The sequence below is a fragment of the Erinaceus europaeus genome, chromosome 12 (assembly GCF_950295315.1).
Source record: "Erinaceus europaeus chromosome 12, mEriEur2.1, whole genome shotgun sequence".
Lineage (NCBI taxonomy): Eukaryota > Metazoa > Chordata > Mammalia > Eulipotyphla > Erinaceidae > Erinaceus > Erinaceus europaeus.
In genome coordinates this window covers 1291599-1306120 of record NC_080173.1, presented here as the reverse complement: position 1 = coordinate 1306120, position 14522 = coordinate 1291599, and the positions used below count along the sequence as shown (strand labels likewise).

Genomic DNA, 14522 nt, shown 5'->3' with positions numbered 1-14522 from the left:
TTCTCCGTATCCCTAATAGTTCAGGGGTGTCTGTGTGAGTGTGTTAATGATCACAGAGAGGGGCTTCAGAGAGGGGTTCCCAGACTTTCCTGCAAGTTCATTCTGCAGCCCACAGCTCTGGCTCCCAGGAGAAGTGCTGGCTAGTAGTAATTGCAAAGAAGGTCCTGTCAGTAAGGTGCTCAGAGGAGGGCTTCCTGTGGGCCAGAGGGGGTGGTGGACCAGCCTGGGAGCTCTACAGGGCGAGGGTCAGAGGGGCCATTCCTCCCCCTCAGCCCCCAGGGAACTGGCATCTGTGGACTCTGTAAGATGCTGACTCCTAGTCACGAGGCCTGTTTTTCATTTAGTCTCCTGGAGGAGGACTCAGAGGAGGAGGAGAACCTGTGTCGAATCTGTCAGATAGCCGGGGGCTCCCCAGCCAACCCCCTCCTGGAGCCTTGTGGCTGTGTGGGGAGCCTGCAGTTCGTTCACCAAGAGTGTCTGAAAAAGTGGCTGAAAGTGAAAATAACATCAGGTAGGCGGGGACGGGAGGGCGAGAAGCGTGCGCCACTTGTAATTACTAAGCGGGGTGCAGGCCGTGGGGGCCACGGGGGCCGTGCAGCTGAGGCTGCCCCAGCCCTACTCCCACTGCAGCCCTTGCCTGAGCAGCCACGCAGGGAAGAGCATTTCTTTCCAAGCCACAGCGGAGAACCAGGCAGAGATGCAAAGACGCCTCCCACACAACGGGAAGATGAGATGGGTCAGTGGTTGAATCTCAGCTTCAGCTTCGTTCAAGGCCGGCTGGGGACATTCACAACAGCCCTGCCTCCCTTCACCTGAGGAAGGGAGGTGGGAGTAAGAGTAGGAGCAGAGCACACTCTGGCTTCATCACCTCTTTTTTTGTTTTTTAAAAAATACTGACTTTTTTATTTGTTCTTATTATTGGATAGAGACAGAAATTGAGAGGGGAGGGAGAGGGAGAGAGGGACAGACAGACCCCTGCAGCCCTGCTTCACCACTCCTGAAGCTTCCCCCTGCAGGTGGGGACCAGGGGCTTGAACCTGGGTCCTTGCACACTGTGATGTGTGCGCTTAACCAGGTGCGCCACCGCCTGGCTGCAGTCACCTCTGTTATTAGCAAATGAGTGTGAGGCCCCATTGTCACCTTCCTGGGGAGGTCGCTCCCTCACACAGTCACCTCAGCAGGTCTCCACAGCCTCCTCATTTCTGTCAGACTTGGTTTAAGAACAAGAGCAACTTGAATAAGAAATGAATAAATGCCACCCAGCACCGATACAAGGAGCAGCCTGGTAAGACGTCTGGCTGCTGCCTTCAGACCCCCAGAAGGTCCTGCTGCCCCAAGTCAGGGGCCGGGTCCCACTCCACTTCTCTTGGGCTCTCATCATCCCAGGCAGGCTGTGCGACCCCAGTTTCTGCCTTGTCCCCAAGGGGTGTGACTGTGCCCACCTCCAGGAACAGCACACAGGTGAGCTGGCCGTACTCACTGTCTCCTTTCCAGCATCCCCTTACCTGTGGGCAGCCCCCCCCCCCAGCCCCGCAGGTGACATGCAGGCCGGTGGCCCCGATGCCCAGAGGCCTATTCACACAACACTGCATCCTGCGGAGAGGAAGAGCGACTCTCCAGTGCCAGTTGCTCTGCCAGGCAAAGTCAGCTAAGTGTGTAGCACAAACAGATTGCTCATAAAAATAATGGCAGTGTTGCTGAGTGCCAGTGCCGCTCTGGGCGCCGGGCAGCCGTAGACGGGAACACACGGGACATCTGCAGCCTAGAGCTTCAGAGCGCGAGGCCGAAGCCATAGCAGGTGCGCAGAATGCAGAGGGCTCCTGTTTGACCTGTCCTCTGAGGTGCTCTTGCTACTTGCTGTTCTGTTACACTGCCAGTGGGGAGAAGTGGAGTTGGGTGTGAACCGTCACCAGGTCAGCGCAGAGAACTCAAGTTTCACTTCCTCAGGCCTCCTCCTGAGCCAGCGTATGACACCTGTGCCCGGAGGCCGCGTGGTCAGTGTCACGGTCACAGCCCCACTGCTATTTCGTGGAATGTGATGGGGGGCATGAAACTGGCCACTAATTAATTAATTAATTGGGTCCAGGCAGTGGCACATACGGTTGAGTACACATATTACCATGCAGGGGGACCCCAGGTTCAAGCCCCAGGTCCCCACCTGCAGAGGGGAATCTTGTAAGTGGTGAAGCAGGGCTGCAGGTGTCTCTCTGTCTCTTCCCCTCTCTATCTCCCCCTCCCCCCCTCAATTTCTGTCATACATAAATAAATAAAGCCCAGCCAATAGGGCGGCCTTCCGTGCTTCTTTTCCCAAATGAGTCTGCACTCAGGCTCGGGCACGGGCTCCCAGCACTGCTCCCTGTGCTCCCCCAGGTACAGGCTGCCCGAGCTGCGGGAAAAGCTGGCTTCTGAGTCCCCAGCTGGCTTAGACTCCACTGCCAGGAGCAGTGCCTGTGCTTGGTGTCTGCACGTCAGCTGTGCCATTCCCAGTGGCCACTTGTCCCTTTTTTTTTTTTTTAAGATATAGAAGTTGAGAGCAACAGGGGGAGTTGGAAAGGGAGAGAGGAAGAAAGACACTTGTAGCCTTGCTTCACCACTCATGAAGCTTCTTCCTTACAGGTGGGGACTAGGGATTAGAACCTGGGTCCTAGCTCATGGTACTCTGTGTGCCCAGCTGGTGTGTGCGAGGCCTTCAAAGAAAGACGAGTACACACAGCATGGGCCCGCTACTCGCTTCCTGCCAGCATGGGGCCACTGCCTCCCAGCCTCCTCAGCAGTTCTGACTTTCTGAATGTCTGTGTCTAAACAGAAAGTGAGGCCTGTCATTTTAAAGTCCTGGGACTCTCACTCACACAAAGCTGGTATGACAGTGAAGATGATGCCAGAGGAGGGTTCAGACCTCAGGTCCTTCCCACAGGAGATCGGGCACTAAGCAGCACCTCTCTGCAACACGGAATCCATGCTCACACTGTCAAAACGCTCCTAGGAGAGCACCAGGAAGGTCCACTCAGAGCAGCCCAGGGTTACAGGTAGCAATCCTCTCTCGTTGCTCAGGGGCAGACCTCAGCGCTGTGAAGACCTGTGAGATGTGCAAGAAAGGCCTGCTGGTCAACTTGAAGGACTTCAACCTGACTGAGTTCTACCAGAAGCACCAGCAGTCCCGGGTAAGGGGCCTCAGCCCCCTGGGGGAGGCGGACTGGAGGTGCGAGGGAAGAAGCTCCCCAAACCAAATTCTGCAGGCAGCCCGGGTGGGAGCCTGGGAGGTCCATCCAGCTCTCTGTTATGAGGCTGTCTGAGCAGAAGCATTGGGGTGCTGAGCTCTCCCTATGAGGGGCAAACGTAGAAAACGGCAGCGTGGCCTAGTTCTGTGGACAAACGGAAATAACAAAAATTCTGGCCAGCTGATGTGATTTAAGGTCGACAGCAATGGGGTTGGGGGGTCCAGAGCATTAAGAGGAAATGACGATTGACTTTGTCCCAGTGACCCGGAATAACAACACAACTGCTTTCCATGAGGTCAAGAAACACAGAGAAAGCGGCTGCTGGGGCCTTCAGCACCCCGTGGGTCTAGGATCCTGTTGCATTTGAACTGCAAGTCCAGCGCCGTGAGAGTTGAGTCACCCGTGGGTGGGGCAGCGCTTTCTGCCCAGACAACAGCTCATTGCCTGATGCTGCCCCATATGGAAGCCACAAGCCACAGCTGCCTGTTGAGACGGCAGACGGCCACCTCCGTCCACAGGTGCACACAGAGGGATGTTCACCAGCACAGAAATCGGCGTCACCTAGACACCCAGGTGGTGGTGGCCTGGGTCACACACATGGTCCAGTTTAGTCTAGCCGGGTTTTGGTGTCGCTTTTCTTGCTGCTTCAGTGTGGCCTCTAGGACTTTGCAGAATGTGTTGACGTTTGTTCCATGGTTGTGTTCTGGCTGGTGCTGACCTCGAGTGCCCTGAGCCTGATGGCCAGTCAGTGAAGACTTAGCAAATGAAAACACAGCCACCGTTAGCAATATGGTTGAAGACTGGCCTCCTTCATTATGCGATTAGGAAAAAAGAAAAAAAGCCATTCATAGTCATGGCTGTAAAGCACATGATTTAGAAACTATAGAGTCATTGTTAGCAACTGAAATGTCACCCACCCGAGGAGAAGTCACAGGGCTTTCAGATCCCAAGCCCACGCCCAGACTTCTTTCTGAGAGCAAGAACACACCTGAGTCAGAGCGCGGCCATGCCCTCAGCCTGCCGGACGGAGATTTGGACAGCTCAACCTCTCAGTCTGGTGCCCTGGCCACAGCGCCGCCCCAGCACCCCAGAGACAGGGCACGAGGAAGTGGGAGGCGGGAGGAATTCTTGATGCACAAATTCAGCAGTTTGAGTCCATACCCGCTGAGGGACTCGAAGCCCTCGGTGAGGCCCAGGGCTCTTGGATCCTTCAGTCGTAGCCCAGGCACAGAAAGTCCCCAGGCCAGAGCAGTGTACAGACCAGGCCCAGGAAGTCACGTCAGAGAGACTGTGGGCCCCAAAGGTGTCAGTGGAGACCAGGTTCCTCAGAATCACGCCTGGACGGCCTTCAAAGTCCACAAACACAGAATCCGGCAGCAGCTGGTCACCAAGCCGAATCCCAGGTCCCAGGAAGCCAGACCCGTCGCCATGCTCTCCCCACTCCCGGTTCCCTCTTCCCCCTCTGCACACGGTAGACAGGCAGGGTGGGGCCCCACGCAGTGCAGACCCCACGTGGCTAAGCGTTCCAGGCCATTCTCCCTCGGCCAAGCTGCAGCTGCTACCACGACTGGCTTGGTGGTGGGTGTGTGGACCCACTCAGAGGGCAAAGCCTAGAGCTGTGGCTGTCCTGACGATGTCAGCCAGAGGCCGGAGGGCCAGCACGGTGGGCTCATGGTTGTCAGCAGAGGAACAGCAGTGAGCAGGGCTTGGCCTCCTGCAACCGTAGTGGCCGTAGTCTAGGCCTGAAGTGACAGGGAGGGACTGGAGGAGGGGAGGGAGCCCCATGCCACCACCAGCAGATAAGGGAGCATCCGGCCTTAGTGGGTTGCAGTTCAGCAAAGGACAGCAGGGAGCAAAGTGGGCCAAGGAGGAAAGATGGAAGCTATTCTGCACAGTCACTGCTCCACAAGGAAGCCGAAATCAGTTCCAGTTCCTCTCAGTGAGAACCTGCAGCTACCAGAGCCCTGTGGGAAGCACACTTCATCTCAACCACAAGTGGAAAGGGAGCTAGCAGGAGGGGCAGGGCCCAGGAACCAGCACTTTCTCCCCATGGAACCAGCAGGAGGGGCAGGGCCTAGGAACCAGCACTGTTTCTCCCCATGAAACCAGCAGGAGAGGCAGGGCCCAGGAATCAGCACTGTTTCTCCCCATGGAACCAGCAGGGGAGAGGCAGGGCCCAGGAATCAGCACTGTTTCTCCCCATGGAACCAGCAGGGGAGAGGCAGGGCCCAGGAATCAGCACTGTTTCTCCCCATGGAACCAGCAGGAGGGGCAGGGCCCAGGAATCAGCACTGTTTCTCCCCATGGAACCAGCAGGAGGGGCAGGGCCCAGGAACCAGCACTGTTTCTCCCCGTGGAACCAGCAGGGGAGAGGCAGGGCCCAGGAATCAGCACTGTTTTCCCCATGGAACCAGCAGGAGAGGCAGGGCCCAGGAACCAGCACTGTTTCTCCCCACGGAACCAGCAGGAGGGGCAGGGCCCAGGAACCAGCACTGTTTCTCCCCACGGAACCAGCAGGAGGGGCAGGGCCCAGGAATCAGCACTGTTTCTCCCCATGGAACCAGCAGGAGAGGCAGGGCCCAGGAATCAGCACTGTTTCTCCCCATGGAACCAGCAGGAGGGGCAGGGCCTAGGAACCAGCACTGTTTCTCCCCATGAAACCAGCAGGGGAGAGGCAGGGCCCAGGAATCAGCACTGTTTTCCCCATGGAACCAGCAGGAGAGGCAGGGCCCAGGAACCAGCACTGTTTCTCCCCACGGAACCAGCAGGAGGGGCAGGGCCCAGGAACCAGCACTGTTTCTCCCCACGGAACCAGCAGGAGGGGCAGGGCCCAGGAATCAGCACTGTTTCTCCCCATGGAGCCAGCAGGAGGGGCAGGGCCCAGGAACCAGCACTGTTTCTCCCCATGGAACCAGCAGGCGAGAGGCAAGGCCCAGGAACCAGCACTGTTTCTCCCCATGGAACCAGCAGGAGGGGCAGGGCCCAGGAATCAGCACTGTTTCTCCCCATGGAACCAACAGGGGAAAGGCAAGGCCAAGGAATCAGCACTGTTTCTCCCCATGGAACCAGCAGGAGGGGCAGGGCCCAGGAATCAGCACTGTTTCTCCCCATGGAACCAGCATGAGAGGCAGGGCCCAGGAACCAGCACTGTTTCTCCCCATGGAACCAGCAGGGGAGAGGCAGGGCCCAGGAATCAGCACTGTTTCTCCCCATGGAACCAGCAGGAGAGGCAGGGCCCAGGAATCAGCACTGTTTCTCCCCATGGAACCAGCAGGGGAGAGGCAAGGCCCAGGAACCAGCACTGTTTCTCCCCATGGAACCAGCAGGGGAAAGGCAGGGCCAAGGAATCAGCACTGTTTCTCCCCATGGAACCAGCAGGGGAGGGGCAGGGCCCAGGAACCAGCACTGTTTCTCCCCGTGGAACCAGCAGGAGAGGCAGGGCCCAGGAATCAGCACTGTTTCTCCCCATGGAACCAGCAGGAGAGGCAGGGCCCAGGAACCAGCAATTTCTCCCCATGGAACCAGCAGGAGGGGCAGGGCCCAGGAACCAGCACTGTTTCTCCCGATGGAACCAGCAGGAGAGGCAGGGCCCAGGAACCAGTAGTTTCTCCCCATGGAACCAGCAGGAGGGGCAGGGCCCAGGAATCAGCACTGTTTCTCCCCATGGAACCAGCAGGAGAGGCAGGGCCCAGGAATCAGCACTGTTTCTCCCCATGGAACCGGCAGGAGGGGCAGGGCCCAGGAACCAGCACTGTTTCTCCCCATGGAACCGGCAGGAGGGGCAGGGCCCAGGAACCAGCAGTTTCTCCAGATGGAAAGCCCTGAGGGCCCACACTGCAGCAGCACTCAGCACCCCAGCCTGCTGCGGACTCAACAGTCCGGCAGCCAGACTCGCACTGGTTCAGAAACTCCCCCTGCAGGGTCTGAAGAGGCTGCAGTTTCATGTGAAGATTGTCCCCACAGGACAGGCCCGGGTGTGTCCACAGATTTGCTGTAAAGCCTCACAGCCTGAGGCCCCAGGCCCCTCCACTCCCAAACTTTGGCTCCTCTGGTTCCAAGATCTCGGCCAGCCAGCGACAGTGCTGTTCCTGCCACGGCAAACATATTCTCTCCTTGACACTGAGGCCTGCGGTATCACGCGCAGGCACAAGGCAGAGGAGGAAGGCAGCACTCGCCGGACACGACGCATGCCTTGCTATGCTTGAGGCCAGGCCGCAGGGAGGCGCCATGTGCCAGGGATGCTCTGAGACTGGAGTCGCCCTCTGTGCTGCGACCATAACGGAAGCCCACCCAGGACGGTGACACCACGTGGCTCCCAGCTCCTCAGCTGTACAGGGAAAAGAAGGAGAAATAGCCTAATTCGCCTCACCTCCGCCTGACTGTCACTCCACTAGCTAAGTCACTGGCCTGTTTTCTGAGGCATTCTTCTCATTTAGACTTGTCTTGCTTGTCTCTATTCATAAACACACACGTCTCCTACAGTTACACTGGCATTTGACTGCACGGCAGTCTCCCCCACTGAAATGCTGACTTCCCAGATATTCCCAGGTAATGGGGCTGGGGTGGGGTTGTCCCTGCTGGAGCCTTGTGCTGCGGCATTTCTGTGCCTGGCGGACTTCGCTTCCTTCTTCAGACGCAGAGAGTGGAGGAGAGACAGCCCAGCACCGTTCCACCATTCATGGAGCTCCCCCGAGCCAGCCTGCTGCTGCCGCCTTGCAGTGTTGGGGGCTCAAACCCGGGTTCTCAGGGCCTGTCAGGTGTGCGCTCTACCTGGTGAGCTATCTCCCAGCCCCAGGAAGCCTTCTATTTTTTTAAATATGACTTGTGATTTTATGTCTTTTATTTACTGGATAGAAACTGAGAAACCGAGAGGTAAGGGGGAGACTGGGAGGCAGAAAGACAGACACCTGCAGCCCTGCTTCACCACTTGTGAAGCTTCCCCTACAGGTGGAGATGGGGTCCTTGAGCACTGTGACATGTGCACTCAACTGAACACACCACCACCAGCCTTAGGAAGCCGCTCAACTGAGCACAGCACCACCATCAGCCTTAGGAAGCCGCTCAACTGAGCACACCACCACCACCAGCCTTAGGAAGCCGCTCAACTGAGCACAGCACCACCAGCCTTAGGAAGCCGCTCAACTGAGCACACCAGCACCACCATCAGCCTTAGGAAGCCTCTCAACTGAGCACACCAGCACCAGCCTTAGGGAGCCGCTCAACTGAGCACAGCACCACCAGCCTTAGGAAGCCATTGATTGTTGATGTTGTTGTTGTTGTTACTAGTGATTTAAAAACAATGAACTGTTGTAAGATCACAGGGTGCGATTCCACACAGCTCCCACCACCAGAGTTCTGAGCCCCATCCCCTCCACTGGAAGCTTCCCTATTCTTTATCTCGCTGGGAATATGGACCCAAATTCTTTGTGGGGAGCAGAAGGTGGGAGTTCTGGCTTCTGTCATTGCTTCTCTACTGGACATGGGTGTTGGCAGGTGGATCCACACCCCCAGCCTGTCTCTGTCTGTCCCTAGTGGGGCAGGGCTCTGTGGAGGGGAGGCTCCAGGACACATGGATGAGGTTGTCTGCCCAGGGAAGTCAGGTCATGCTGCTGTGTGTCTGACAGAGACTGAGCGGAGACACCACAGGGACAGGACTAGAAGCATTTGCCTTTGAGGCATAGATCTGAGCCTGCCCTCTGAGGCCAGTGAGTGCTAACAGGACGCTGAGATTCAACCTTCCCTGTGGCTCTCGGGCATTCTGTGGTATTCCCACAGCTGTCCCACACGGTCGACACCCTGCCAGATTGAAGTGATTAGATTGGAGACCCCCAGACCCTCTGCCCATTGCCCCAGCGGCTGGGCTGAGCGATACCGGCAGCCCAGTCACAGGCCTGGTGGGGTTTGTGCCAGGGTGCCTCAAGTGAGGCCCACTCCCTCAGCTGAGCAGCCACACCCGCTGCCCTCCCTCAGTTGAGGCTGATGTCACAAGCTGGTGGGCTCAGTAGCTCAGAGAGAGGACGCAGCACTGGACATGTGAGTGGAGGTAAAGGCCCCAGTGGCAGCGGAGAGCATGCCCGGCTCCGACAGGCGACGGCAGGAATCGGGTGCAGGAGTTCAAGTCAGTCTGGGGAGGTGACGGTGGAGGAGAGTGGACGTCAGTGACCCACACCGGCTAAGAGGACAGATGAAGCTCTGCTTGGTCGTTCTCTCGCTCAGAAAGAACGAGCTTAGATCTCAAGTCATACTCTCAGGGGCTCTAGAGGCCAGTGAGCTAGCAGATCTAGGAGATCGGATCTCCCAAATAAGCAACAGGACCAGTGGTGATGTGGCAGCATGAGGGTCACTCCACAGCTCAGACTCGAGGCTTCATCTGCGGGCTGCCACTGTGGGCCTGAGTCCAAGCAGTGAGTCTCAGGGGTCACCAACTCAGACTAGCAGCGTCAGCCAGGCCCCATGACTTACTCAAATGCACATTCTGGGGTCACTATACTCAAGGACCAGGGTTCCAGCCCCCACTTCTCACCTGCAGAGGGGAAGCTTCACAACTGGTGAAGCTTGTACCGCAGGCTTCTGTCTCTCTCCCTCTCTGTCTGCCCCTCTCCACTCAGTTTGTCTCCTCTAACCAATAAAAGAAAAGTGGACTTAAAGAAAAAGTAGCTGGTCCCCACCTGCAGGGGGAGCTTCTTCGCAGACTCGCCTGAAGCAGGGCTGCAAGTGTCTCTGTACACTTCCCCTCTCTCTAGCTCCCCTTTCTCTCTCAATTTCTCTCTTTCGTTGTCTCTATTCAATAGTAAATAAATCGGGGGTCAGGCGGTAGCACAGTGAGCTAGGTGCATGTGGTGCAAAGCGCAAGGACTGGCGTGAGGATCCCAGTTTGAGCCCCCGGCTCCCCACCTGCAGGGAGTCATTTCACAGCCGGTGAAGCAGGTCTGCAGGCGTCTGTCTGTCTCTCCCCCTCTCTGGCTTCCCCTCCTCTCTCCAATGACATCAACAACAACAATAATAACCACAAGGCTACAACAACAAGGGCAACAGAAGGGGGAAAAATGACCTCCAGGAGCAGTGGATTCATGGTGCAGGCAGTTCTTCTTCTAGCGTTTGCCCTTCTTCCGTAGCCAGTCAACAGCGTCAGGTTGAGCCTGATGTAAAGTTTCGAGACCTCCTTTGAATCTGGAGAGGCGGCAGTCGTTGACTATGTGGGTCATAGTCTGTCTGGAGCCGCAGGGGCAGTTCGGGTCGTCTCTGGCTCCCCAGCGATGGAACATAGCGGCGCACCGGCCATGGCCTGTTCGATAGCGATTGAGGAGGGCCCAGTCATAACGTGCTAGGTCAAAGCCGGGTTGACGCTCGCAGGGGTCTGTGATGAGGTGTTTGTTCTTTACCTCAGCTGACTGCCAACTCTGTTTCCAAGAGTCTGGAACAGAGAAGTTCAGTGTAGGCATAGGGGACCAGATTGGGTGACGAGACGTCAAGCGTTGGACAGGGTGGGCGAAGATATCCGCGTAGATTGGCAGGTCCGGTCGAGCGTAGACGTGGGAAATGAACTTAGATGATGCCGCATCCCGACGAATATCTGGCGGGGCGATGTTGCTAAGAACTGGCAGCCATGGAACCGGGGTGGAACGGATGGTTCCAGAAATGATCCTCATGGAGGAATATAATTTGGAATCGACCAAGTGGACATGGGGGCTACGGAACCATCCTGGGGCACAGTATTCTGCAGTGGAATAGCATAATGCCAGAGAGGATGATCGCAGTGTGGAAGCGCTCGCGCCCCATGAGGAGCTGGCCAGTCTTGCAATGATGTTATTCCTCGCACCCACCTTTGCTGCAGTTTTTTTATGAGATGTTCGTGAAATGACAGGGTGCGATCGAGAGTAACGCCAAGATAGACTGGCTGGGCTTCGTGCCGGATTCTCGTATCGTCAAGCTGCACATTAAGCTCACGCAAGGCCGAGGCATGGTGTAGATGGAAAACAGATGATACCATTTTTGCAGTGCTAGGGATTAGTCGCCATTTTTTACAGTCATCAGATATCAGAGACATGTCTTTCGTGAGTGTTTCCTCAAGGATGTCGAACTTGGATGCCTGAGTTGCACAGCAGATGTCATCAGCGTAGATGAACTTCCTTGAAGAAGTTTCTGGGAGGTCATTGATGTAAATATTAAATCGTGTAGGAGCCAGAACAGAGCTCTGGGGGAGGCCACTTGAGACAAGACAGGCAGTGAACCCCAGCAATAACCCTGGAGGCAAAAAAAAATAGTATATCAATTAAATCAAAAGAAAAGGAAACGGCCACCACGAGTGGTGACTCAACTGTGTGTGCACCAAGTGCACATCACCCAGGTGTCAATGTGACAGCTAGAAAAACTAGAATCAGAATAAGATGCACACTGCTGGCCTGGCTGCACACGCAGCATCAAGCCTCCCACCTGGAAGGAGCAGCAGCACAAAAACAAGTGGGCAGAACAGAGGAGGAGAAGCTTGAGCCAAGCACCGTGACCTTGGCCACGCAGTCAGACTCTGCCCAGAGTCATGGACCGGATGGCCCCCGCTGCCCTCCCAGGGCCAGGCCCAGGCCCGCGGTGTGATGGGGAAGCATCTGCCATCCTTGCCTAGCCCCGGCAGGTCTCAGCAGGCCTCTGGCTGGCACTGGTCTCAGCCGCAGACAGATGTCCCTGGACACCTAGGTGCCTCCCTCAGCTGGGGGGCACCTCCCCAGCACACAACTGAGGCCACTGCTGCTTCACACGGCCTGACACTAGGAGCAGAGCTCTCCCCCAGCCAGAAAGACGGAGAATCACCAAACTTAATGGGGTGAGGACAGCAAAGCAAGTGGAGCGTGTGCCTAGCACACAAGTGCAGCCCCAGCCCTCCCGCACCCTGGCCTGGGTTTGCCCTTGCAGAACCCAGACCCCGCGGTTCCATGGCAACAAGCCCCGCCCACCCGTGGCCCGCGGGCTGCAGGGCGGCTCAGAGGCCTCAGGAGCCAGGTCCAGATGTACTGCTCAGCCTGACAGGTTCCCTCCCACAGGCCAGAGCAGCAGTGACTCTGCTGCAGGTGACTGTTCAGATCATCTGCAGAAAACATTAGTGGCTGTTTGCCTGGCAGAGTATAAAAAGTGAGTGACTCCCCTGAGTGCTTTGACAAGCCTGCCCGGGAGCTGGAGCCCTTTACCGGCCTGCAGCAGAAGGGTCCCAGCACAAAGGCAGTTGATCTGCAGCGGGAGGACCTTCAGCAGCTGAAGCAGGAAGAAGGCCTGGTCTTAGAGTAAGTTGGGAAGGCTTCCCAGAGGAGGAGGTGGGGCTTGACTCCTGAGGAAGGTGGGAGGGGGCAGCTAACAGAAAAAGTGAAAGCCAGCAACTTCCTCTGGCAGCTCTAGCAGGGTCAGAAGAGCACGGGAGAACATGACCAGAAGCTGACAACAGAGACGAGCTATCAGGACGGGGTCTGAGCCTCCAAAGACCAGGACTTGAGCAGTGACTTCGGCGTCAGCTGTGGCCAAGACCAGGAGTGGGCTCCAGTCCAGGAGGGACATCCATCCTCAGCCTTTCACTCTGGAGGAAGCACGTCTGTGCCAGCTTCCTGAGCTGCTGGGGGGACGGAAACGGGAGAGTGAGCTGTGAGAAGCAGAAGTGAGCCTGTACAGACCACGCAAAGGGGCAGATGGACGCGTGAAGACCCCGGCTTCCTGGGCGGGGGAGCATTCTGAATCGGCCATTGTCAGGGCTGCCCGGGAAACAAGATTCACAGGCTCCACCTTTCTTCCACCTTTCCAGCAGGAGCCAGGCCCAGGGCTGGGGGCTCCATTCCCAAGGGGCTCTGGAGCCCCCTGGCCGTGGGGATTTGGCATGAAGACAGATGGAGCTTGACACATGGAGCAGAACAGACACTGTTGCTGCTGACTCGTTGGGGTCTGCAGAGGGGCAAAGGGTCAGGCTTTCTGCACAGTTCTCCGAGGGGCTGCCGTGCCCAGGCCCTCCAGGCTCCTCTGGGTTCCTAAGTGTCACTGGGAGAAGAAAGTGCAGCCCACCCGCTGAGGAAAGCAGAAGTAATAGCCAGTGCAGGATGCATGGACACAACGAAAGGCGGACGTCGAGGAGCCGGAGAGGAAAGGCTTGGCTGGACGGTCATCAGGAAGGTGTCCGCAGGCTGGCAGTGGCCTCGAGGCAGCTCTCAAGGACTTGATGGGCATGGCACCAGCGAGGTGCCCATCTGGACATTGCTCTTGCTTTGCCATGGGCACGACCCGGGGCTGCTTTTTGCCTGGAACAAAGTAAATGACAAAACAAGCACAAAAACAAGTGGGCAGAACAAAGGAGAAGCTTGAGCAAAGGCCCAGCTCACAGAGTCATCTGGGGGGCACAGGAGAGAGAGATCCTAGAAAATAAACATGGGGGGCAGGGGCACAAGGACCCAGTTCGAGCCCCCAGTCCCCACCTGCAGGAGGATAGCCTTGCAAGCGGTGAAGCGGGGCTGCTGGTGTCTCTCTGTCTTTCTCCCTCTCTCCTCCTTCCCTCTGATGTGTCTCTGCGTCTATCTGATAAATAAGTAAATGTTTTAAAAATGATGTATTAGGGTGGGGGTAGATAGCATTATCTTAATTCCTCTTTTTTCTTTTTTCCCATTTTATTTTACCAGAGTACTGCTCAGCTCTGGTTTGTGGTGGTGCAGGGGATTGAACCTGGGACTTGGGAGCTTCAGGCACAAGAGTCTTTTTGCATAATGATAGCATAATGGCTATACAAAGAGATTCTCATGCCTGAGACTTCCAAGTCCCAAGTTCAATCCCCTGCACCATTACAAGCCAGAGCTGATAGGTGCTCTGCTTAAAAATAAATAAATTAAATATGTACATATATACACACAAATACGCATACACACATATATACACACATATACGTATACACACACATATATACACACATATATTTAAATACACATATACACACATATTTACACATATACGTATACACACATATATACACGTATACGTCTACACACATACACACACGCATACACACATATACACACATATATGTATACACACATATATACACACATACGCATACACACACATATATACACACACATATACGTATACACACATATACGTATACACACATATACATATACACACACATATACATACATATATGCATACACACATATAAACACATATATGTATACACACAAATATACACACATATACGTATACACACATATACGTATACACACATATACACACATATACGTATATACGCATACACACACATATATAGACACATATACGTATACACAC

At 55.8% G+C, this 14522-nt stretch overlaps 1 protein-coding gene across 8 annotated transcripts in view; it reads left to right on the top strand.

Annotated features, from left to right (window-relative positions):
* MARCHF10 (membrane associated ring-CH-type finger 10) overlaps positions 1 to 14522 on the top strand; it is an 88568-nt gene that overhangs the window by 64208 nt on the left and 9838 nt on the right. For 7 of the 8 annotated variants that reach the window (XM_060202521.1, XM_060202524.1, XM_060202525.1 and 4 more), the window contains 2 exons: positions 345 to 511; positions 3052 to 3161. In XM_060202521.1, the coding sequence (XP_060058504.1) occupies positions 345 to 511; positions 3052 to 3161 (277 nt within the window). The remainder of the gene's footprint in view (positions 1 to 344; positions 512 to 3051; positions 3162 to 14522) is intronic. The other variant, XR_009552880.1, reaches the window with a different exon arrangement.